At 47.2% G+C, this 25,299-nt stretch overlaps 1 protein-coding gene across 1 annotated transcript in view; it reads right to left on the bottom strand.

The window, feature by feature from the left end:
* Window positions 1-1,104: 1,104 nt before the first annotated feature.
* Window positions 1,105-25,299, bottom strand: part of TTF2 (transcription termination factor 2) — a 34,518-nt gene continuing 10,323 nt past the window's right edge. Inside the window, exons 4-23 of the mRNA XM_037038862.1 lie at window positions 24,913-24,979; window positions 23,008-24,009; window positions 22,580-22,694; window positions 22,066-22,248; window positions 20,386-20,513; window positions 18,857-18,938; window positions 18,175-18,294; window positions 16,675-16,825; window positions 14,938-15,043; window positions 13,027-13,208; window positions 12,140-12,293; window positions 11,747-11,838; window positions 10,860-10,942; window positions 10,335-10,468; window positions 9,345-9,515; window positions 7,028-7,086; window positions 6,000-6,150; window positions 5,209-5,291; window positions 3,845-3,919; window positions 1,105-1,477 (exon numbers count right to left, since the gene is read on the bottom strand). Of these exons, the coding sequence (XP_036894757.1) occupies window positions 1,333-1,477; window positions 3,845-3,919; window positions 5,209-5,291; window positions 6,000-6,150; window positions 7,028-7,086; window positions 9,345-9,515; window positions 10,335-10,468; window positions 10,860-10,942; window positions 11,747-11,838; window positions 12,140-12,293; window positions 13,027-13,208; window positions 14,938-15,043; window positions 16,675-16,825; window positions 18,175-18,294; window positions 18,857-18,938; window positions 20,386-20,513; window positions 22,066-22,248; window positions 22,580-22,694; window positions 23,008-24,009; window positions 24,913-24,979 (3,283 nt within the window). The 3' untranslated portion in view covers window positions 1,105-1,332. The remainder of the gene's footprint in view (window positions 1,478-3,844; window positions 3,920-5,208; window positions 5,292-5,999; window positions 6,151-7,027; window positions 7,087-9,344; window positions 9,516-10,334; window positions 10,469-10,859; window positions 10,943-11,746; window positions 11,839-12,139; window positions 12,294-13,026; window positions 13,209-14,937; window positions 15,044-16,674; window positions 16,826-18,174; window positions 18,295-18,856; window positions 18,939-20,385; window positions 20,514-22,065; window positions 22,249-22,579; window positions 22,695-23,007; window positions 24,010-24,912; window positions 24,980-25,299) is intronic.

The following is a 25,299-nucleotide window of genomic DNA, read 5'->3' as shown; positions in this document are numbered from 1 at the left end:
ATGTGGGTAAGCTGGGATGAGAAGGGAGGCATGTATGGGGAGGGTTTTGTTCCATTCAGGAACCAAAAGGGCCCACAGCCAAAAAACAGGGTGAGAACCCTAATTCAGAGACTTCAGAATTCCCTAGGGCCTTGGAGTCATCCATCAGGTCCTTTGCGTCCAGTGGGCCCATGAGAGAAGAAAGGGCCTGAAGCATCATTTGCAAAGTTTTAGAGGAAAGATGAACAACTTAGATCACTTCCGACCTCATTCCCTAAGTAAGGAACTCAGTAACATGACCCAGGAACTTCAGGAAGACAGGGATGTGTCATCTCTCTGGGCGCCCAGCAGGGAGAGGAAATGCGGTTTAGTGAAAACAGCACTATCCGTTACACTGCCACACATGTTAGATTACCCCAGCGACAACACCAGTGCTAGACGGTACAACAGTACAAGGACTAAATGACACAGCAATGCTAAATGCAGCATCGATACTAAATGTTACAAATGCTGTCAATGGAAAAATACAAATATTAGAAAAGTGACAGAAATGTTAACTTGATACAAGCAGTACATGATATGATAGCAATACAGATGATATAACACTAAGTGATAAGACACCAGCTACTAAATGACACGAGGACGCAAACACTAAGCGTCTCTTTATGCACAAAGCACCTCCTCAATCTTAGCCCTGACAGGGAGGAGCGCCTGGAAGTGAGAACACCGCGGAGGAATGGCTGAAGGGGTCCACTCCCTGCTCAGCCCATAAAGAGACGGCTGCAGCCTCACTGGCAGAAGAGAAAAAGAGACTGGATGGAGCCCGTGTCAGAAAAGGTAACAGCCCTAGGTCCCCCATCAGCTGAGAGGAAGAAGGCAACAGAGAGAAACATCGATGTGAGAGAATGATCAGTTGCCTCCCCACGCACTCCAACCAGAGGCTGAACCCACTACCTAGGTAGGTCCTCTGACTGGGAATCGAACCTCCAACCTTTAGGTGTATGGGATGATGTTCCAACCAACTGAGCCACCTGGCTAGGGTGGCAACAGAGTTTTTATTGACACGTATGCACAACTCTTCCAGAGTGTTTTCCACAATTATCTGACACTAAAACAATTTTTTTTAACCCAAGTCATTTATTGGTGTGTATGCCACTGATTAAATTAAGTTGAATAACATGACTGATTGAGCAGCTGGTTAACATAACCGATCCTCAATTCTGGAAATAAGAACACAGCTTCCTGTGAGGAGGACATAAGGCCTGATGGTGAACTGGGACGCATGGAGCGCTCAGAGGACCATGCCCACTACCAACTGACAGTGGCACTGCTCTGAGCTTTGTAAACGAGAACTTAGATGCCAAAAAGGACTTTGAGGTCGGCTAAGGTGAGCTTGGTGATGGATTCTCCAGATCCTGATAGAATCTGTTTGGCCAATTTTTTCTTTGTTTCTTGGAGCTGCAAGATCTTTTCTTCTACTGTTCCCTCACACACAAATCTAAAATACGGAGAAGCAAACAATCAGGAACCCAAAGCACATCTGATACAACATGTTCAAACTTCGACTGTGCTTAGTTTTTCAATGAAGCTCCTTCCTTCACGGAAGCCTTGGTTAAGAACTCCACGTTTCGGAGACCCAAAACAATGTTGACTACTGAGTACATGTCCATTAAAGACGATGTGGCTCAAGTCAACTTTTTTTTCCCTCAAGTTAAGGTAATTGAGAAATGCCAAAATAAGCAAAAGATATCCCCATCCAAAAAAATATACAGATCCAGCTTTCACACAGAAAGCTCCATCTTGATAAGATCAGAAGGCCCTAAAGCTTACCAGGTTTCTGCTAGGTGTGTGCCGGTTTAAAAATACAGTATCTTATTTCTGGGCTAATTCGTACTGAAAACAAGTTTTACAAACTGAGGAAATGCCCCTGCTGTCGTTTGATCACTCATTGTTGCTGAAAAATTCACTATAAGCCATGTGCTGTCTATGCTAAGTGTAGGTATGGAGAGATTCATACCGTCTGGCTCTCAAAGAGAACACGAGAGAGAACAATAAACAATAGTAAGAACGCCCAGAAAGTGCAGTAACGGAAATAGGTCCACTGTGCAAGAGGAGCAAGGGGAACTCTGTCCGGAGCACTGGGGAGGCTCCACTGAAGAGTTAGCTGTTAACGTGCAAGCTGGAGGGCGAGCAGGTTTGCACGATGGAAGGGGGGGCGGCGGGGGCACCCTATGGAACGGGAACATATGCAGAACCATGTCTGAGCTGTAACGCTTGGTTTGTGGGACAGAGACCAAGTCACTCAGTCTGGCCAGGGCAGAAATCAAAAGGATTCCACTGCGATGCACTATCAGGGCAGAAGCGTGAGAGGTTGCGGGCCAGATCCCAAGGGGCTTTGCATGTCATGCTAAGAAATGCAGATGTGAAAGAAGGAAGGGCAGTGAGGCTGGGAAGAAAGGAAATAAAATGAATGGATCTGGTGGCGGAAAGTGAGAAGGAGGGAGGAATCTAGCTTCTGGAGCTAGATTACACAGCGACAGCCTTCACACAAACAAGGAATTCAGAAGAGTAAATAGCTATGAGGTGGTGAGAAGAAACGATTTCATTTGTGACATGTTGAATCCCTGGTGTAACAGCAGTTACTACACAGTGAGTTCTCAATGGGTAAGAGCTTTTGGAGTTGAATGAGATGTGCACATGAGTGAACGAATGACGAGTGAGTGTGTGGGCAGTCAGATTCAGACATTGAGCAGAGACTGGATGTCTGGGGCTGCAGTTCAGGGGGGTCTTGGAACTAAAGATGCAGATTTTGGGGTTAATGGAGTAGACAGGATTCTTAAGGAAGGTGCACCAAAGCGAGAAGAGAGCTAAAGACAGGAAAAGAAACAATGGCTGGGCTTGGCAACTTTTCAAATCCATTGGTCCTCTTAACAAGAGCAATTTCAGTGGAACACATGGGTGAAAGTCAGTTGGTCAAGGCTGAGGAATGAATGGAAGGTAAGCAAATAAAGACGGTGATTTCTAATTCTTCGCAAGAAACATGGCCCCGAAAAGAAAGGAGAAAAAGGGGTCCACAGCACAGAGAGGACGGAAACATTAATGCTAAAGGCAGGTTTTGTTGTTTTTAAAGAGAAGAGGGGCCCAAAGAGAGGAATCATTTATAAAACTACTGGCTTGTGCTCTTCGAAAATGTCAGTGGCATGACACACACACAGAAAGCCTGAGCTATTGTTCCAGATGAAAGGGGACAAAAGAGTCGTGAGTCATGACAACAGAAAGCTATGCAGGATCTTGGGTTTTCTTTTGCTGAGAAGGACATCATTGAGATAAGTGGCAGAATAGCTCAGGTAGTTGTACTGTATCATTGTTAGCATCCTGACTTTGATACTTTTATTGTGGTTACGTAAGAAAAGGTCCTTATTTTTAGGACATGCACACTAAAGTAGTAACAGGTAAATAAGCATCATGCCTGTAATTTATTCTCAAATGGCCCAGAAAAAAGTTTCTACACACATACAGAAATTTTTTGTATTATTCTTGTAATATTTCTTACATTCTTTTTGTATGTCTGGAATTATGTCAAAATAAAAGTCATAAGCGAGAGAGAAAGGGAGAGGGTCCTTTCAGGGGCTGTCTAGGTTGAGATGACGAGCTTGCTCTTCTTCTACAGAGGCCAACTCCAAGGTCATTCCCAAACTGCCTGTGTTCCCTTCCTCACTGTGAGTACCAAGGAGGACATGCCTCTGGAGCATCATTAGCCACGTGATCACCAAATACTTTACCTTCTATTAAAACATCCCCCAAGGAAGACCTGCACAAAGCAGAATGTGGGGAGGGTCCTAGGACCTGGGCGACCTTTACTCACTTGTGTATGACAACATCCTTCTGCTGCCCTACTCGGTAAATCCGGTCACAAGCTTGATCTTCAAGTGAGGGATTCCTGGTGGAAGAGAGGCAAAGCTCAAAGGCACCGACAGCCGAGGCCGGGGGCAGCCAACTTCGTGGGCAAATCCAGCCCACGGCCTGTCTTTGGTATGACTCTAGCTAAAAATGGCTGTTATGTTTTTAAGATTGTAACAGACAGAATCCTACAATGAAGACCATGCAACAGAGACCTTTGCAGCCTACAAAGCCTGACCCCGTCCTAGGCTATACTGGTCTCAGAAAGTTAAGCATCAGATATCTTCCTGCCCTCTGATGAGAAACTGGGGCCACTGCTAATAGTAACTCAGCACTGTCGTCGGTTCACGAGTGGAAGTAACGGAGGTGAAACCAACGTTCGAATTGGGCCACTAAGAGCCGGGCGATCTGGGCAAAGCACCCGGCCCCCTCTACATTTCAGACTGCTACCTGGAAACATGAGAACTGCCTAATGCTCTCAAATGCCTTTCTCAACTTTCATATTCTGTGATATGAACACTCGGGAGACGTGTTCCCTTCTTTATAGATTGTCATTGTCAACACCACACTAGTCTCTCTCCTTACCACTTTAAAATCTTAGATAACATGTCTCCATTTTGTAAAATAGCCTAATTCCCAGTGTGCCTTCCTCACTCCCAGGTGTAGGGGAGTCCCAAGTGAGACCTGAACACACCCTCCAGGACGCTGATAACAGGCTGGCCTGCTTGTGCCCATCGGGGCTGCCTGGAAAGTCAGCAGATGTGCCATAATCCTTGACCAGCATAACTGGAAAACCAAAAGCTGGGGCTAATTATGACACTTTCTCCTAACAGCACCCATTTATCTGACTTCCAGGAAAGGTGCTGTTACCTGGGAGGCGGAGGGCAACGTGTTGGCTGTATTCCTAACAGTTAGAAAATCCCTCCCCCTTTTCCTTTCAGAGTAGCTTGCTCCCTCTTTTCCAGGATTGAGAGTTCCCTGGACGTCAAAAAATATGCCTGAAAAATGGGCTTTTGAATAGGTAGGACTGATAGATGTAGCTCTTAACTGTGAGGAAAAGCCCTGCTCCCAGTTTCCATGGAAACAGGTGTTAGAATAACCATAAGGTGAACGGACTATTTTCAGCGACACTGGAAGCCTTGCTGCGCAGGAACTCAGGGCTGTCCACTGGCCCAAGGCCTGCTCAGATCTGCATCTGCACACGCGTGTGCACAGAGGCATCCTCCTCACACAGAAAGAGCACGGTCAACACAGGAAGGCCTACTGCTGCCCTAGCTGGCCGCTTCCCTGCTCTGTGGGGACAACTCGGGAGAAGTCCCGAGGGCTTACCAGTGCATATCCAGAAGAAAAAGGTGGTTTCCTCCAGTCAGGTTTAGACCAACACCTCCGGCCAAAAGAGAGATCAGCATAACCTTCCAACGGAAGCACACCGTTAGCTTCGTAGAATTTGGTGTCATGATACGCCTCTCCTCCTGTCTCAGGTTCAAGCCCCAGATCAGTGTAGATGAGGACTGTGTTCCTACTAAATTCCTTCTGCTGTCGTAAAGGCAGTAATTTGAAACTGTGAGATGCCTCACCTTTGAAAAAATTCTTCCCTCACACTTTTTGGGTGAGTGAATCTCAATACACTGTGTGCCTGCCAAATATACAAATACTACACCCTCAGAGGACTGGGCGAGGTTAGCTCAGTAAACGTTCCTCTAACAGATGCCGTCTATTCCATCAGTCGCCGCCCCCCCACCCCCGCTAGGCTCCTCCTGTCTATCACTTACTCATGCTTTCCAAGTTCGTATCACCCATCATCAGATGCCTTCGTGCTTCCACCTCCCCCCAGAGTTCCGCACTTCTAAACCCCACCTGTTCTTCAAGGCTTGCCTCCGCACAGAGATGCTCTCGATCCAAACCAGGTCTTCTCTCACTTTCCTTTCAGCCCTCATATTTTATTCTCTTTAGAGTATTTGCATACTTTGATATGCACCCCATAAATGTCTAATACATTAAAAAACCTGGAGAGATCAAAGCTATGAATATATTTCAACTGAGCTGCTACATTAGAATTCTCTGTATAACTGAGAAGAATTTGCTCCTGATTATATAACTCTGATGTGACCAGCTCCTACCTGAGGGCCCCTGGAGTCATTAAACGTCTCTACCAAGTCTATTCTCTGTTTGGGGCTGACGGAGCCATCGATGGTGGCGTAAGTCAGTCTGTGCCTCTTCAGGTGCAACGCCACGACCTTCAGCATGCTGGTCCACTGAGACACAATGACACTGGGAGGAGGGAATAAACAAATCACCACCCTCCCAACAGATTAAACTCATCTGCAAGGCATTAATGCCCCTATAATTCTTAACACCCAGTTGTCAAATGTGGATGAAGAAAGGCCCTGTGTTGCCCAAGGGGGAAGGCACATTTTAGGACTGTAATGGAGATAGATAAATTGCGGCATTTTACAAAAGACGGTAACGCTCCCAGTTGTTTCCAGCCTGTGACGTGCCTGGTGCTAACTGCAGTCAGGATCAAGTGCGGGCTAGACGCCACTCCGCACCGCAGCCTCCAGCTACCTGGGGGTCTGGTGTTCACGCGGAGGCGCCCTCGGTCCTGCCGAGAAGGGGTGCCGGCCACCACCCTTTGCTAGTCATATGAACAAGCGACCAGGACTTCTCAACTCCCCTTATCCAGCCCCTCCGTGCTGTTTAGAGTTTTAAGATTTTAGACTAAACTACACATATGCAAACACAGATTTGTAACATACATGTTAGTGGTAACAAAAAACAAATGGACCTCCCAACACCCACCCCCCTCCCCTTAAGAATATCCCCAGCTCAGTGGGGCCCCCTGTCTGCCCACACAGCTCTCCCGCCTTTTGCTTCTGTTGCTCCCTTGCTTTCTGTGGGTGCTTTTTTAAAAACACTTCTTCAGAGGCTTAGCTTACTCCGACCCTCTAGGGAGTCCCTTTCCAGTCAGCGCCAGAAACCCTTTAATTAGAAATCATAGGGAATTTGTGCTATGACCTCGGGGCTTTCTGCAGGGTGGGACTCAAGGTCCTTGGTGGAAAAAGTTCAGATTTATAACTATCAGCAACACCAGATTTTCTTCCCTAGTTATATCACAGGCAACACTTGGATAAAGAAATAACACATTTACCTCTTTTGGGACCCTGAATCTCTTCGGATCGCCTCCAATTCCGCCAGCAGGGATGAAATCTGGAAAAGGTTACATTCACATATGCAGGTTTAAGCACTTTTCTCCACACTCCCTCACCTGATCACCGAAGCAGATTCCCGGACGGTCAGATCCTCTCGGCTTCTGGTCTGAACCCTCTGCAGCCCGAGAACCACTTTCCTCCGCGGGCCAAAGCCCCTGGAGTGACTTCCCGCTGAGGGTAAGAGCCAAGCGCCTTCCCACGATCCTGGCTGCTCTGGCCTCTCTCTGCTTATGCCTCCAGCTTCATCTCTCACTACGCCCTCCTCAAATGACGCTGTAGTCATAGCAAAGTCCTCCTCCACCAAGCCGAGCTTTGTGTCATCTCTGCACATTCTGTTCCCCCTGCCTAGGACACCCTTCCACGTCAACTTACTGTCACTTCTTCTTGGGGGTCCTCCCTAGCCCCCAAGTGTGGGTTAGCTGCCCACTGCCAAATGCCACTGCAGCACGTCGCGTCCATCACCACGGTCTTTTTCTCACCGTGCGTTAGTTGCGTATTTAACCATCTCCTGCGTTCATGACTTGGGATGCTCCAAGGTGGCAGAATCTGGTTCACTGCTGTGTACCTGGCACCTAGCACGTTACTAGACCACAGACGGCACCACCCTAACATTTGTGGAAGGAGAAAATGAAAGATCCACCTTGCTGAAGGCCTGCTCCAAACGTTGTTGAACAAGAGGACATGTCCAGGCCGAGGGACACTTGCTAAAGCTTCCAAACTACTCTCTGGAGATTAATAAAACCCCTGGGGTACCTTCGGGTCCACCGGGGTCAGTCAGCAAGGACACGTGGGCATGACACTGGACAGCAGCTGAGTTCGCTCTCCCGACTGCTAATGTGAAAGACCTCTCAAAAGCCTCATAAGGGCCCTAGAGTTCACCCCCAGAACAGTGGAGGAGAAGAAACCTGGACTAGGCATCCGAGGGTGAAGAAAGTTCTCACTCGGCCAGCACACGACTGTATCACTCTTCATTCCCATGACGAGTTCAGACTCCTCAGTGGGAAAACGGGGCTGAGCCAGGTGAACTCAGAGGTGCCCTCAGCCCTGAGAGTGCTGAGGTGCTGAGGACAGCGCGCTGCTGTCACGGCGGTCACCTGCAGAGCCCCACGCGTGCCGCTGCTTCCCAGTCTGAACAAACAGGCGGTGCCCGGGCAGCAGGTGTGGCACAGGACTGCCCATTTTCAATTAGCAGGAAGAAAAAGAGCAGGTACGTGAAGTGTGTGGTAGCTTGACAACTCAAGGTTCTGGAAAGTGCTGACTGCCACAAGAGGGTGATGGGTATTTGGAGAAAACTGTCCTGGGAAGGCGGGATTCATGGCCCATGTGCTGGGGTCAAATTCCAGTAACGTTCTGCCTGAGCTCAGGTTCACGTTACCAGAGAAAACCCCTTTTTCCTCATGAAACAACCTCAAGTGGGGTGAACTATTATTAACGGTTTCATGCCAAAAAGCCTTGTGAATAAGTGTCACCTTAGTATTAGACAAGGCACACGAATTATTAGGAATATAAGTTTTAACCAAACAGCTAACTTGGAAGGCACCAGGACAGAAAGTCCGGCCACATACGGGGCTCTTCTTATGTTTCTCTGCTGTTAGTGGTAAAGACTAGCTACATATTTTTAAAATTTAATAAAAAGTATTCTGAAGTAACACTATTCCCTTGGCGGTGACCTCCTTTCTAGTTCCTTCTTTAAACACAGCCTTTGGAGAAAGAGGTGGAGGCTGAGAAGGGCTTTGAGATGAAAGGCAGGACTCCCATGACAGCATTACCCCCGTCCTCCTCTTCTAGGAGGGGGGCTCTGCAGCCCAAACCAGCCCCAGTGAATGAGGAACAGAGACTAATGAGGGCAGAGGCTGTGCAGGAAACTCTACTGCAGCCGGAAGCCTTTCATCGTGCAAGCAGTTGGCACCCAGATGCACTCAGCCAGCTCCAGGGTCCAGCCCCTGCTGCGCTCCTCTAAAGCTTCCCAGAAACAGATCCCTGCTCACTCCGCCCCGTGGCTACCACCAACCCGAGAGGCTCCTTTCCCAGGACGGAAAATCTGCCCTCGTGCCAGGGCTGGCCCAGACCACCCCCTGAATGGCAACTATGTAACTTGCATGTTACTGGTGAAATAAAACTCGAATTTAAGAGTGAAGGGACAGCTGGACCAGCCACAGTCGAATAGTCCCGGCTCTGCCATCCAATGGCTGTTCCCGCTTAGACGAACGTGTCAGGAGCCCCAGTCCTTCCTGCAGGACAGAGGTGCCACAGTACCTTGGTGCTCTCTCTCATGTCTTCAAAAAGCTCCGTGCTGAAGCACTCGCCATTGAGGGAGACAGTAGAAGATGACTCTGAGCTCTGGAGTTCGGACAAGGTCAAAGCACCGAGCTGCTCCTCCAGGGAAAGGAACAGGCCGTCGCCCTTCAGTTCTGTCGGATCCAGGGCCTACGTGGAGGACAGACAGGGGACAGAGACAGGCGGACACTCGAGGCAGCAAGCCGTCTGACGCGCCAATGATGCGCCAATGAAGCGCTGACCATGAACACTCCACACAGCGCGGTGCCTTCTAATTTATCATTAGTATCTCTTCAGGGAAACTCTGATGAACGTGTAATCTTGCAAGTTTTTTCACCAGATTAAAGATAAATCAAATGATGGAACTTTTTAGTGACACGCCAGGCATATTGCGTGATCATTCTTTTCCACCAGCTGGGACAGTACAGTAAATTAAGCTACTGATAATCAAGATAGGCTACAACTCCTCGAAAGAATAGGAAACTCCTCAACAACGGATGTGCCTCTCTACAATGTAAAGGGAACTTTCCCAATTGTATAAATACCTGAGTTTTCATACATTAGACTTAAAAGCCCTAATACTACCTGAAGGCAGAGAAAAATAGTAACTAAATTAGCTTTATAACATCTTAAAATTCCAAAGTATTCATAAATGGTTTTCTTTTTAAGACAATGCCATTTTCCGTTCTTTTTTAAAAAGTGCTTATTTAAAACAAAACGAACAATAGAAACTGTTCTCATCATAATGGACACTATCAAGATCAATAAAGATTAATGTAAAACAAAGTAAAATAAGCAGGCACCTGCCTTTCTGCCCTCCCCCTCCCACCCCCACCCCTGCAGAACCACAGCCAAGCACCCACCCAACCCCATTTCCTATGACCCAGCAGACGGGACCCCACGGGCAGAGCCCAAGACAGAGAGAGCCCTGGCAGCACCTCTGAGTGCAAAGCTAAAGGCTGCCCTTACCGACTTCAGCAAAGAGAGGTGACAGCAGCACTGGCGGAGTCTCAGCAGCTGTGACAGTATGTGGACAGTGCTGGCCTGCTCTGAGTCTGAAGCCACAGAGCATTCAGGCTCACTGGGCCCAAACGCCTGCGCCACTTCAGGAAGAAAAATGAACCACAGGAAACAGTGAGGGTGCAAAGTAGAGAAATATGGGGATGAACTGAGCACTAAATGATGCTCTTCTCAAATCGTTTCGTCTGAGGTTCAGTGACATACTCACTCCTATTCCAAATAAGCCAAATGAAATGCTGGTGTTCTTTATAAGCCTACTTGCATTTAATTGAGCTGACTGTGAAAGTGACTTAAAGAGCAGCTAAGATCACCAGGACTGATGCTTATGGATCAGTATGTTACATTTTAGTTTGAGGTTCCTAGCTGAGGTCAAGTCTCTGATACCAAGAATTCACAGCCTCCCATTGTGGTAATTTTATGAATCCAATGCACATTTTCATTAGCTACATGTGTTTATGAGTGTCCACTGCTTACCTCTACTGAATGTGTTATCAGGGCTTTGTCCAGATTCACTGTCCCCACTTTTCTGTCTTTTTAGATAGGAATGCAGAGCTAACCTGCCTCAGATAGAAAAAGAAAAAGCACATGTAACGTTTGCCACAAACAAACAGGTTTACAATGGCCACTGCTTCACTGTGCTTGCGGCAGGACTTTGCAAAATGATAAAAGTCAACTTGCTAAACAACTTAGGCTTTTAACGAGCATTGGCCAAAGGTTACAAAAAATAACTATAAAAACCAAATCATTTAAAAATTACTAGCAAGTAATTGATATATTAATACAAAATGATATGTTTACTAAAATGCAATGTACTGGTATGTTGATATTATTAATTGGTATAACACAATAATATTACTTATATTGATGCATATTAATAAATATAAGATATATAAAGAGAAAAGACATATTTATGCTAGAAGTGAGAGGTAGTGGGAGAATAAATCCGGAATTCGAGGAAGACGAGTTTTAGAGGAAGTACAAAGACCAGATGACGAGATGGACCATGAAGCAGTTTTTTCTAAAGTCCCAATGAGATACTGAGTAACAGGTCAAAGATCAGAGAAATGTAATTTCCCAATAGGCCAGAGAGGACCAGATGACTGGCACTCAGTGGCCGCACCCTGGCATTTCTGTGCAAGGAAGCCATTGAAGGGCAGGTTCACAAGCCTTCAACATGTAAATGAGACAAAGGTGAGCAGGCTGGGGGGAAAGGGGCAAGAAAGGAGAGTATAAAACCGGGAACGCAGGTAGCCACCTGATCGATGGTACCACAAACACCGTTCGGAAAAGCTGGACTCAGTGCCAAGCAAGGACAGAAAAACAACAGTACTTGTGAGGAGCCGCTTCCTCTTGGCACACACCTTGACCTTGCAAAAAGGACACTGTAAACAGTCTCTTCATCTTCAGAAAGCTTTAAATGGTGCAACTGGAATCTGCGCTGGGGCAGCCTCACCTGGGAAAAGTAAAGGGAAAAAAAGCAGCTGGGATGAAGTCACACAAATTAGCTGAATATTACAGAGTAAGTCCCAGAGTTGTCACTGGAAATCTAGTCAAGCCTGGAGAGCAGTTTGCACCCGTCCCTAAAAACAGGACTTCCGCGACACAAGGCACAGGACTGCAACCCCAGGGCCTCCGCACCGGAAAACGGGGGGCTCAGAGGCCCCTGAAGCAGAGCAGATGGCTGTTCAACCCGGGACAAGGACAGGGTCGCCATCCATGCCGCCTCCCCCACGGACACACAGACATGTGATTACCAAGGGCTTGCCGGTGGAGTCCAGCTGGTCTTTTGTTCTCCGCAGCAAAAGGCTCTTGGTTAAAATGCTCAACCGTTCTCCTCCTTTCTTTGAACCGTTGTCAACCTGGCTCTTCCACAGATTGAAATCATCAAATGGAGAACAACGGAGAAACCTTTTTTGTTGGGGAAGGAGGACAGAAAGTAGGAAAGGAGAGGTAGGGGAGGATGGAGTGAAAGGTTCAAAGAAAGATGTCAGATGAAAAACAAATCAGATTTTCTGTTACGTCTGTCATCCCATCATTTTATAAAGGGAGTTTCATAGCGAAGCTCTGTTAACCAGATCAAAAGGACCCAGGTGAATAATGAAAACTGCAATATAAAAATGTGAATTTCCCCATTAACAAGGTCTGTGTCATCACAACAGGACATATAACCAACAGCTAGAATTTATTCCTGAAGCTTCAAAGGCTAGCAAAGAAATTCCATATCCTCTTACGGACTGACTTTAATAAGAGAAAGTATTTTTACATCAGAATTCTTCTCTCTTTGCTTCAAATAAATTGTAGTCTTGACCCTTGATCACAAGCTTTAAAGAAGAAATAGCCAAAAAAGCATTCACTGAACTGAAGAAAAATGACTTCGATTTCATTGTTTCCTTTAATTTAATCTGTCCTACATTTTCTCCATACATAGTGGCTGAATGTAAGCAAAGTCCTATATCAGCCAGTCAATCAGCAGCTCATTTTCCCCATAAATATTAATTCTTTTGCCCTTTAAAGGTCGACAGGCTGGCCATCTGCTGCAGGAGATAACTGGGCGTGCGCCGGAGCTTTACCATGAGATAGGAAATAATTATGAAGGGTCACTGACAGGGTGCACGTGGACCCAGCCCCAGAGTCTGCTCACTTTAGCAGGGAGTACATGTCCAACAGGTTGTTCTGAATGGGGGTCCCGGTGACGGCCCACCGGGCACGGGCCTGTAGCTTGCACACGGCTATGGAGGTCTGCACTCGGGGGTTCTTCACATTGTGTGCTTCGTCCAGGATGACCCGCGCCCAGACGACGCGAAGCAAAGGCGTTGAGACACCCTGGAAGAAAGACCCGTGAAACCCAGCAACACTGTGGGAAAACGCACCTGCCTCCAAGAAGGCAGGGGGAAATAACAAACAAGCACTGAGGACCCACTCACACCTTCAGGTAGAGGGGCACTGAAAAAGCACCGAGGTTAAGAAACCAAGAGGGGAAACTCTCAGTGGGCACAAATAAGTCACTCGAGAGCTGCAATCCTTGAGCTTAACAATAAAATGTTTTCTAATTTGAGTTCTCATTTATTCTTTCCACCCACTTTTGAGCAACGGCTATGGGTTGGGACTACGGCCTGCAAATTCACTCATTCAATAAAATATTTACAAAGTTTACCCAAAAATTCACTAAAAATGTACTGGAAGTTTATTTTTATGTGTAAGATACTAAGCCAGACAAAAGGACAGTCCCCCCCACCCCCCACAGTCCGGCAGGGGAGAAGAGCAAGCGCCGAGACACCTGCAGGACAGGCACACACAGGGAGTCCCGGTGCACAGCTCCGCAGAGACCGCAGGAACCCCTCCTTGTTCACTGCTGTACCCCTAACTCCTGAAACAGCAGCTCCACATTCACTGAACAGACGGAGTGCTGTGATGTAAGCAAGCACAGGAGATGCATATAACCCAGCGAGGAGGCAAAGTGTTCCATTTAGAGGGAGAACAAGGGCACAGCAACGAGACAGTGCATGGGGAGCAGGGCGCACCCTTGGCACAGCGGAGCCAGAGCCGCCACAGCGGGGGCTGGGTGTAGGTGAAGAGGGACAGGCAAGCAGAACAAGGTCTAAAAAGCCTAATGTAGCGCATACAAATTTTATCCTGAAAGCAATGAGGAGCCACTGAGGGGTCTGCAAAGTTAACCATCTGCAAAAAGTCAGAGTTGGTCAGGTGTCCATTCTAGAGATCTCCCCGAATACAGAGGTCTGCGAATATTCTATTATGAAAACATGTTAAAGACGAGCTCCTGGAGCTCCGCTATATTTTCAGGAGAACAAAAGAGCCCACAGTCAACGGATGCAATAAAGCCTCTCCCTGGACAACTGAGACTCTCCTGGGCGCACAGGCAAACACTGGGGGTCTTCCCTTGGCTTTCATTTATAGCCTGATCATTTCAGCCCCTTCTCCTCAGAGGTGGAGAGAGGCCTGATACCAAAATACTAGTATTAAAAGACTAGGATTTTAATATAAATATAAAACATATCCTGAGAGTATACCCCATAGGCCCCAAAATAAAAATTGCAAGAAGTGAGGCTTTCTTATAATTATGTGACGACCACCACAATTGCAATGTAGTTATCTTAGTTATTGAAAAGAAAAGAAAAAAAAAAAAAGCAAGCCCTGGCTGCTGTGGCTTAGTGGACTGAGCGCCCACCTGCAAACTGAAAAGGCCACTGGTTCAATTCCCAGTCAGGGCACATGCCAGTTGGGGGTGTGTGAGAGGCAACCAATCAATGTATCTCTCACACATTGATGTTTCTCTCCCTCTCTTCCCCTCTCTCTAAAAGTAAATAAAATCTTTAAGAATAAAACAGCTAAATACTGTGCCAAACCTCACTCTTTATCAATGAGGAGGTTGTCTAGAATAAAAGGGACAGGGAGCTCTTTGTTTCCATGGGTGGACCGACTAGGACGTTCCTGACCTCAGAGGCGGTGCCCCTGCTATCCCCAGGGCTGTGACAAGACTCGAGTTAAGGGAGGCAGGGCTTCAGCCCCCCTTCCCCGGCAGCCCCGGCCTCACCTCCACACTGAGGTTTGTGTCCGGGACGTCTCCCTCTTGCTTCTTTGTGGAGATCTCCTTGGCCAGAAGGCTATAGGTGGTGATGACGATGTCATACGTGGAGAGGCTGTGTAGATATAACACAAAGCAAATGGTAAACGACCCCTCTGTGACTGACAGCAAGAGGCAGAGTTGATCTCTTTATATAAAAATGCCTGTGGCTGAAGGACAGATGGCAGAATTCACTCATTTATGCTGTCATCCACACCTGTGATTCTGGAGAGCAAACTTGACTCACTTGGCTTCCTTATCTCTTATTGCTGACCACTTTTACAGTCTACTGACTATGGTTAGGACAGCCTCCCTCTTCCCTTCCAATGAGTCATAAAGGACAACCACTGAGCTCGAATTAACCCTGATGCTGTCTGGCAGGTACAGGATGCAGGGAAGGGAACTCACATCTAGTAATGATTGACACAGATGATGCTTGAGTCCCTGAGATGCTTGAGTAAGAGACTCTCGAAGCAGTCTGCCTTTCATCATTAACGCTTTCTCCTCTCTGTTCCAATGGATTTGTAAAAACCCATGATCTAGCTTTGACACTGGGGTAGAATCATGCTGTAAACTTTCAGTTTACCTTGCCTACACTCTCTACATGTAAAGATTCTTAATAAAAGGAAGAAACCTTTTTCCACATAAGCTTAACACTGTGCAGCTGAGAGAACTTCGAGCTACGCTTTTGATAAAAACGATATGACTGATTCCGCTGGGCAGCAATAAGTACATGTGGTCTTCGGATCATATAAAGTATAACTGAGAATGAGTCCAACTGGTCAACTAGTACACTCTGAATACCAAACCAGGTATAATCAAAGTGCAAATCCAGTGAGATGCAATTTATTTCTAAACAAAAATCTAGAACAAAGGCACGCCATTTCTCCTGGAGAAGCGTGTGGGCTGCCCTGATGCCCTCAGTCTGCTGAAGGGACTCTCAGTCACGAGAGTGGGTGTTGTAAGGGTCACCAATCAAGCAATTCGCCCCTGAGAAGTTACTTCCCATTCTTTACGAGATAAAATACCCACTATCAGAGGTGGGGGAGAGAAGCAGAAACAACTCTGTTCTTAACTAGCTCAGCAAGTATTCAACCCAGACCCTCATATCACGATTAGGAACAACAACAAAATATTTCTCTAAATCCAAAAGGCAAAGACTAGGACTCCAATTAACAGCTGAGGAAACATTTTCTTTCCTCCTTCCTGATCGTTCCTCCTCAAGGATTCATAAGGGCTAACCCTAAACTCTTGAAACTTGAACTTCTTAGATGATTCATATATGAAAAACAGTCATAAAAGTATAATCAACCTGTATCAACAAGTCATTAGTATTATACTGAGGTGCTCTGTAAGACCGGGCCACTTTCGGTCACACTGACAGGAATGTGAATGCGGAGTCAGAAACTCACAGTCATCAGATAACCGTGACATGGCCTGGTCTACCAGGGAATGCTGCGCTACCTGGCGGACAACGCAGGCGTCTCAGGCCTGTGCAGGTGGCGGCTTTTTGCTGTGGACAGCGACAAGCATGTAGCAAAAGAACTCCATTTTCTCTCAGGAGGCGTCTCTTGCTACAGGTGAAGGCCATTTGGTGATGAGAGTGCCAATCAGAGGAAACCTCAGGGAAAGCAGGTGAGGACAACATGGTCTCTTAAGCCAAGGTGCTGAGCACCCTCCCAGTGACTCCAGTGTTTCTGCACTTACACTTTTGCACGTTGATCCCGATTTGGCCCATGATACAGATAGACTCTTAGTTTGTTGTTGCTCACACGTTTTTCCACCTCCTTTTCCCAGTGATGGATCAGGGAAGCAGGACAGATGATAAGTGTTCCATGGGAAATGAACTCAGTGGAGTCTTGAGAGGGGGAAAGAAATCAACACCTAGTTACACCCATGAAATAGCATTTAACTTCTTAAAGGCATTCTCTTTCACTCAACTGACTATTTCTTCAATCAATATTTTAACAACCGCTGATCTCTGCACATAGCACATTGTAGTAGAAGGAAATAGAAAACATGGCCTTTTAACTCCAAACACTTAATTACTTCATATTTTCCCCTATAAAGTCATCAGACAGGAAGAGTCTAAAAAGGGAGATGAAAGTGGGCAATTCACGACCTCAGTCTGAGAACAACAGTGCACTCTCAGTGGCCAGAAGGTAGAGGCTAGACCATATCCTAACTTATCCTGGGCTTTATGGGAGAGTATTACTTTTTTCTGAAAAGCATAATTTAATGACACCTACACAACAGCCCTGGCTGGTGTGGCTCAGTGGATTGGTCGCCAGACTGTGAACCAAAAGGTCACCAGTTTGATTCCCAGTCAGGACACATGCCTGGGTTGCAGACCAGGTCACCGGTAGGGGGCGTGCGAGAGGCAATCACACATTGATGTTTCCCTCTCTCCTTCCCTTCCTCCTCTCTAAAAATAAATTTAAAAAATCTTTTAAAAAATAAAATATAAGTAGAAAACCCTCTCAGATGAGCAAACATTACTTTGGAGCCAATGGAATGTTTGCGTGTGTGCACATGTGCACAAGTGTGTGTGCATGCACGCACATGCTGCCACCCCACCCAGGAACACTGGATCCAGCGGCAACAGTGGTCATCGGAGGCCCTGGGAGCTGGCAGCCATAGATTTTTTAACTATCTAACCAACTGAGAAATGTACTTCTGTGCATGGCAACCTGCACACGGTGGTGTCTCTAAATAACACACAGGACTTTCAAAGTCCTTATATTTTAAAAAGAGGTTGAAATAAAAGAGAAATTGTCCAGCATCTGGAAACTTCTGGAATTTCAGAAACATGGAAAACAGCTTCTGCTCTTGTGGCTAAAGTCTGAATTTGTGACAGATCCTCCTTAAAAAAATAATACATGAACTAATTTGGATCTATCCTGTAGTTATTTCCTCAACGTTAATAAAAATAATCATTATATTTAGACTACGTTTTCTAGAGCCTTAGCTTTCTCCATAAATTTTTTCCACTGACAGGTCAAGCTAAGTTGATATTAAAAAAGAAAAATGACCACTTAAAAAGCACACTTGGCATCAGAAATGACACCATAGGAAAGTAGTCTAATACTACATTTCCAACAGATTAGTTCAATACGGCCAAAGCTGTGCTTTTGTAGCTTAAAAGTTTCTACTCTCCGCTGGCTCAAATGCTGTAGGAGACGATGGGCTACGAAGGCACTCGGATACCATCTTTGGAAAGCCAAGTCAGGGTCACGTTTTGGTCCTTTTCTTTGTTTTCCTCTTGGCTCTTCTGGGTCAGGATGAGAGCAATCATCGTCAGGGTCTTTCCTAACCCCATATCATCCGCTGGAAAAGAGAGATAACAACAGGAGAGGTGACTACGCAGGGCAAAGAATCAACTCAGCTCCAAGAAAAGGAACGTCCTGCTACCTATCTCACTGGTGCTTCCACATTTCTGGAGCTGCGGTTAACTCAGAACAGTCCTCCACTCCCTTAATTTATTCATCAGAGAGGCAGGAAGGGGTGGACACAGAAGTGGATGATTTTGGGGTGGCAGTGCCTGATGGAGCAAAGCAGCCGTGACGGTTTCCACAAGACACTGGCTACCACTTGGCTCTGGCCATTGCTCCTAGAAGTCTGGTCTCCAGCCTGCCACTCTGTACCTCCCAGAGATTCTGTGAGCCATGCAGCATGAACTCCACCTCTACTTAGTGGGCCAGAGAGGGCTCCCACTGCCTGCAGCCAAGACCTGACCAGTCCTAAGGATCCTGAGCATGTTGCTTAAGCATTCTTAATTTCAGTTTGCTCATCTGTAAAAGAGAGCAACAACCCCACAGAGTTATTGAGAGGATCAGATGAAACAGTACGACAACGTACGTGTTGGCTCTTTCCATAATCCCAGACTTACCCAGAATTCCTCCATGTGGCTTCTGACTTTCTCGCCATAGTAACCAGGCTAACGCCTGCTTCTGGTGCGGCAGCAAAGGGACCTGAAAGAAGCAATGCCCGAAAGTTAAGTATAAATTCCTCATGAGAAGCTATCCTGTATCCTGCCTACTTGGATGCCACATTCTACTCTTTTCCTTTCTATAAGTAATCCTCCTAATATTCTAGATGTCATATAAGCAGCCGTTTTCATCATGAAGTCCTTGACTCCACCGTCACCTGTGGTATCCACATGGCCTGTTCTGCCCAGAACAGCGTGATTGATGCCGGTTGTCCAGCACGTCTACCGAGAGCCCCCTCTCGCCCTCAAGTGAGAGCCCTGGTTTGTCTGCTTAACCAGCCAAAGTCAGCGTCTGCTGCTCCGCCGACACCGCTGACTGCTCCGCCTGCTGTCACCAGCCGTCCTGTCACTTTCTTCTTACCATCCCTTCAATGCACTCTCCTCTCTGTAGCCAACTCCCCAGTCTGCAGTTAGCCATAATTTTCAACAGCCCTTTAACTGCCCCCCCCCCCGCTTAGTCTTTTCTTAGTCCTATTTATCTTGTACTCCATGACAAAAACAATCCTCGTAAGACACCCCTGCTCCAGATTCTACAGAGATTCCCTATCTCTTGAGCTGGTGGGATGCGAGTTCCTTCACCAAAGCCAGGCTGGCTCCGCAGCCAGGGAGCCTTCCTGTTCAGTAACTCTGCTGCTTCCAGCTTGGGTTCCAGTGGCGCCCCGTCACCACTTATTCACACCAATCTGTCCATTTCCTCGAACCACCACTTCCTCTAATGGGGGAGACCTCCAGGCTACCTTCAGGCCCTTCAAGGCATCTGGTAGGCAGGCAACCAGACATTATTGCCCTAGAGAGACTTTCCTTTATTTGGGATGCCTTTTGTACTTGGTATGCAGCCTATCGTACCTCACAAAGCACATTTTATCTCTCTTCAAGTCACTTTCTAATTGTTTCATGTGTGTTATACCTGCACTTCCACCCCCACTGGTTCTTTAAGAGCAGCAATTCTTTAGTATCCTTTCGGCTCCTACTGAAGGCCATCAGTAGACCCGTGGCTGCTACTGATACAGAGCTGACCCTTGAACAATGAGGAGGGTGGAAGTCCCAACGCCCATGTGGTCAAAACCCACATGCAACTTATAACCGGCCCTCTGCACAGGAATTCCCAACCACACATCGAAGACACAGCTGCCCCTTAACCACTGCAGATCTGAACCCCGTGGGTGCCTTTAAACGCACATTTTACGTGTCAGTGGATCCATGCAGTTCAAACCACACTGTTCAAGGGCAACTGTATAACTTGATGACCGTAAGAAAAAAATGCTTTTCGTTTCTCACTGTTAAACAGAAAAAGAGAAAATAGTGCCAGGGAAGCCACTAAAGCATCATCTTCAGGAAACGCATCAGAATGGCACTGTGCCAAGCCGTCTCACAGCGGCCACCCTCTTGGTGGGCACTGGGGCACTGTCACAGGACACGCTCTGGCTCACCTTCAACCCAGCTGGGTCCTCTGCCACAGCCGTCTTGCCAGGACACGACGCGAGTGATCGATGCAGCTCATCGATGGCCTCACTCGTGACTTTCCACACGGAGGGAAGGTGGTCTTGGTTCACGGGGCCTGCAGACAGACAGGCGGTACCTAAGGTGCACAAGTGCCACGTCCTGGCTACAGCTGCAAACGGGCAATTCCTTATTTGCCAAACAATGGAGCTGAATGGACTGAAAATTCATTTTTTAAACTTACTTTTAATTAGAGCTGACACTCATTAGGGCTAAACATTCTTGCCTCCAGATTCTCCTTCCCCCATGGGCTCCTCTAGTCCCATTTTCTGTTTCTTTTTTTTAAATCACGTAATAAGGGATAAAATAATAGAAGCAAAATAAAAAATAAGATAACCCATCATATTTTTAGTAGGGTTTTTTCCAGCTTTGAAGATGTAGCAGAGGAAAAGGAACCACATCAGTGTTTTAGGAAGAAAAGGTCCCTTGGCCTGGGCACAAAGAGGAGTCGGTGACAGAAAAGGCCCAGCTCGGTGGGGTTTGGGCAGGCAGAGACCACCCTGGAGGGCACGGCCGAGCTGGCTGCCCTTCACTGGGACACGCTTCATGCTGGTAGCTCCCTCAGTCTCCAGAACTTCTAGTGAAGCTACTTAACAAATGCCAGCACCTCAGCTGGTTGCAATTTCAGGAATGAAGTATTCAAATAAGAGGTTTCTACACTAATAAACATGAAACCCTTTCAATGTTAAAAATGTTTTCAAAAGGAAAGCTATTTGAATGAAATTTCTCCCCAAACAGATTCCATACTTTCTGACCTTAATAACTGAACATAATTTAATTGTCCTCGAGGCAACTCGGTCACCATTGTGATTACGGACGACGCTGTAACAGTGACACTCTCAGAGTGCGCAGCTGTGGCCACCGTGCTGCTCTGACAAGTGCACCGTCTGTGTCCCCTTCAGACCGACCTTGGCTTCATCTGGCATGGAGTCTATGCTGCCTCGTGAACCATGCTCTTCAACTTCCCCCTCTGTCTTCCTTTTCTCCCGGTTAACATTCTTCTCCAGCTCCCTTTCTCCACCTCTAGCCGCTCTGATTCGGGAGAAAACTGGCTTCCACTGTGCTGGTCACTGCCCTGAGCTCCCATCTCAGGATGAGCACACCAACCCATCCTGTACGTGCCCGACGCTCTGCTTGGGATTTTCATTCTGCAGTTACTGCTGAATCATTGTTTTCTGGAAAGCGCAGGACGCGAACACTCAGCCACATAGGGTGTCACTGCTCTCGGTGGGTCTACTGGCCATGGATCTTTCATCAGGTCACTCCCCTGTTCTGCCTTAACACACGCACAGACAGAAGACACACGTATGTGCTGACCTACCTATTTCAACATGACGTGAGTTCAAGTTTTCATTCACATTTACTAGATGACTCCTATGTGCCGGCCACTGGGCTGAGTGATCAAGTGATCCAGGTCAGTAAACAAGGCAGACACAGTGCCTGCCCTCAAAGAGATCTAAATAACACCGTGCAAAGCTCAGCTGAGCATCACAGTCTTTCTTACAACTCAGGAGTGGCTTTCGCCTTTACGTGCGCACAAAGACGGCCACTAGTCAGAATCGACCCTAGAGGTGCAGCTCTTCCCACCAGGCCAGGCCCCTGGGTCTTACCTCCGTAGCCCTTACTGGACTGCCCGGCGGCTGCCTGGAAGGCAGCCTTCAGTCCTAGAGAACCCCGAGGCTGCAGGTCCTGAGCCTGCAGGGGCTGGGCTGGCACCACGTGGGGCGGGTCAGAGGTCGTTTTGGTGAAGTTACTCTGCTGTGGTACTTGAGTGTCACTCTTCTCATCAGTGCCTGTTTGAAAACCATGGGAAGAACTGATTTAAGTTCAGAAAAGTAAAGGAACTGTATGTTTAAGGTGGGGGCAAGAGAGAGTGGGATGACCACCCTTCCACTGAGCTGGGGAAGGCTTCCTACAGAGTGTAGCATTTAAACAGGTACGTAAAATGACAGGAAGGGCAGTTGGGACCACAGGAAACAGGAGAAAGCTTTTATAAACTACAGGTGTAATTTAAAAGGAAACTCAGAAGCAGATAACGAAATGGGAAGGTGAATGGATCAACATTCTGTATCACGACGGCTCCCTGAAAGACGCCGGTGGAGCTCGGGGCACAGCCCATTTTACCTTGCTCTGGGGAGAGGGCGAGCGCGCCGAGTGCGGCCTCCAGCTCCTGGATCTGCCTGAGCAACTTCTGACCTTTGTCTGGAAGAACCTGAATGTTCGCCGATGCCAGTGTGCTCTGAAAACCAGGTCCAATAAGGATCACTCCTCTCGGGTTGTTAGAAGTACAACGCTTCAGATTAAAATACCCCAACGCTAAAACGCTGAAATTATGGTCTTTTAACTATACGTGAAAACCAAAACTTAAAAAAAAACCCACCCCAAACCCAGCTGACTTACCAATCCTGAAAATACAAACATAGGAAGCAGAAACAAATGCCCACTGATAAAACTGTGCTCACGTTAACACCTTTGACCCATGCATGGAGTCCCCAGCTGCCCACAGCGAGCAGAGCTCTCACCTTCAAACCAAAGCACAAGTCAGCACTTACCTTCTTCTGCTTCAGTTGGGTCATGAGGTGCATATGTTGGGCTGCTGGGTCTAAAGGCTCTACCTTCTTGGAAACCCCTGAGACCGGAGACATTTTTCGTTGCACGGTTTGACCAGGGAGCTGAAGGTTCTCCTTCTTCTGTGGGTCCGGAGTCGGGTCTAAGAGTGAGGGGCTCCCTGGCTGACGGGAAACAAAAACCACATCATCTTCCTCACTGTCACCACTGCCTGTGTCCGCTTCTTGCCGCTCCCCCAGGGGAGGCCCTGCAGCCCGTGGCATGGACTGGGCGGCTGGTCCTTTAGGCGCAGGTACGTGATGGGCCTGCGACTGAGCCTGGAAATGGCCCAGGAGCACCGTCTTCTGAGCGGCGTGCAGGCTCCGCTCATCCTTTGCCTTTGTTTTTCTAATCTCCCAGCTCTTGGGCTGCTCCTTGCTGAGGTGTTCCCCTTCCAGGGGCTTGTTTAGTGGGTTTTGGCTGCGAACCATTTGAGGTAAAGGCTTGGTTTCCTTTTCTCTCAGAGGTTCTGATTCTTTTGGGACATAGCGATTCTCTCCCTTTGATTTCTGCTGAGCAGAAGCAGACGGTTTTCTCGGCTCATTACCATGGCACTGTTTGGATTTAATTTCAAAAAGGCCCCTCTGGTGCCTCCCTTCAGTCTCCTTTGCTTCACACCAAAGCTCTGTTGTCTTCCCTTGGGGCTGCTCTCGACCTGCAGGCTTTTCCTCTGCCGCCAGGCCAGGGGAGAGAGCTCCCTCCACCCGGCAGTTAGATTCAGGCCTCTGTTCCTTCCCTTGATCCAGGAACGGGTCTCCCTTTTCCCTTTGCTTCTTATCAGCCATCTTTTCCTTCTCTTCACCTTTGACTAACTGCTTCCAGAATGATGGTTCTTCATTCTTGTCAAGTACCTTGAACGGGTTTCTCTGCTGGTCGGAAGAATAATGAAATGGCTCGGGTGCGTGCTGGGACTTACTGGTTACAGAACGCTCTTTGGAATTAGGATCCTACAGGACAAAGAACATAATTTTAATATATTAATGCAAACTCTACATCTACAATGTCTTTTTTCAGAGAAAATGGAAACAGGCTAATACTTCTGAACATGCCTGGGACCATCTCTGCCTCTAGAAAAGACCACAAGGCAAACTCATGAAGTATTAGCTTCTCCACAGCGGTTTCGATGCTTGGTGCCTCTGGCCACCAGCCCTGCCTTCCCAGGCCGTGGTGGAAGGCAGTGCTGAAGTCAGAGTTTCCTTTCCCATGGCAACGCCCACAATGGGTACTTTTCATGAGAAACTGTTCTCTCAAGCCGAGCTTTTCCCCAAACCGGGGTAAGGCCTGTGCTTACTTGATTCGGCTCCTTTATCCACCCAGAGGTCTGGGTCCACCCTTTATCCACCCTGTGCTTACTTCACTCGGCTTTAGGAAGCCTTCACTGCGGGAGTCTAGGATCATACGTTCAGGCTACCCCTGCACTGAAACAAGGCTCCTCACCCCCCTCGGTCTGGTTTCCCACACAGTGGATATTTGTAGGGTATCTCCCAGTTTTCATATTCTGGAAGTTTATAAATTATACCTGGCGTCATTTACCAACATCAAGGAGATATCAGTCTGTAAAAAGATGTTGACGGTAGTCAGTATATTAAATTTTTCCCTAATTAGGAGAATACTGACTACACTTAAGGCCCCGGGAAATATTTAGGTAAATGAAATAGGAGACAGATAATTAAATCTCGAATATAACCAAGTTGTCTTTGGAATTACAAGTCCCAGTGGGGTCTACCTTCCTTTCAGAGGCAGCAGGAGGAAGACCATGTAGTTTATATTGTATTTCAAGGCCTTCTCAGGTGAGGGCACAGATTAAAGTCTTAACATAGCACGTTTGAAAACAGGTGAGTAACTCCTACCTGCCAGGGGACACACCCACACCACTGTTTCTTCTTGGTCTTACTTCTAACGCACCGGAAGAACAATCTAATGAAGAGTAAAACACAAGTAATCAAGGCTGTGAAAATCCATTAAAACCAGAGATAACCTTGTTTTTAACCCAAGAAAACATTTTACAACTACATGATACTGGTTTTGAAAGGTCACTGGAAACCAGTCCCTCTTCAATGTACTTTTAAGTATCCTCTACTGCCCAGGATACTCGCAAGGACAGAAAAGAGGACTGGAGGCATCACGGTAACCGGGGTGCATGCACCGACTCACTGTTTTCACTTAATACAGAGCGACTGAGGGGAACACACTGACCAGCAGCAGCTACTAAAGTCAGAAAAAGAGCGATGCCCAGA

This window comes from Sturnira hondurensis, unplaced genomic scaffold, assembly GCF_014824575.4.
Source record: "Sturnira hondurensis isolate 20B ecotype Veracruz unplaced genomic scaffold, ASM1482457v3 Scaffold0024822, whole genome shotgun sequence".
NCBI classification, from domain to species: Eukaryota; Metazoa; Chordata; class Mammalia; order Chiroptera; family Phyllostomidae; genus Sturnira; species Sturnira hondurensis.
The sequence above is the reverse complement of the archived record's forward strand: the minus strand, read 5'-3'. Positions and strand labels throughout refer to the sequence as shown.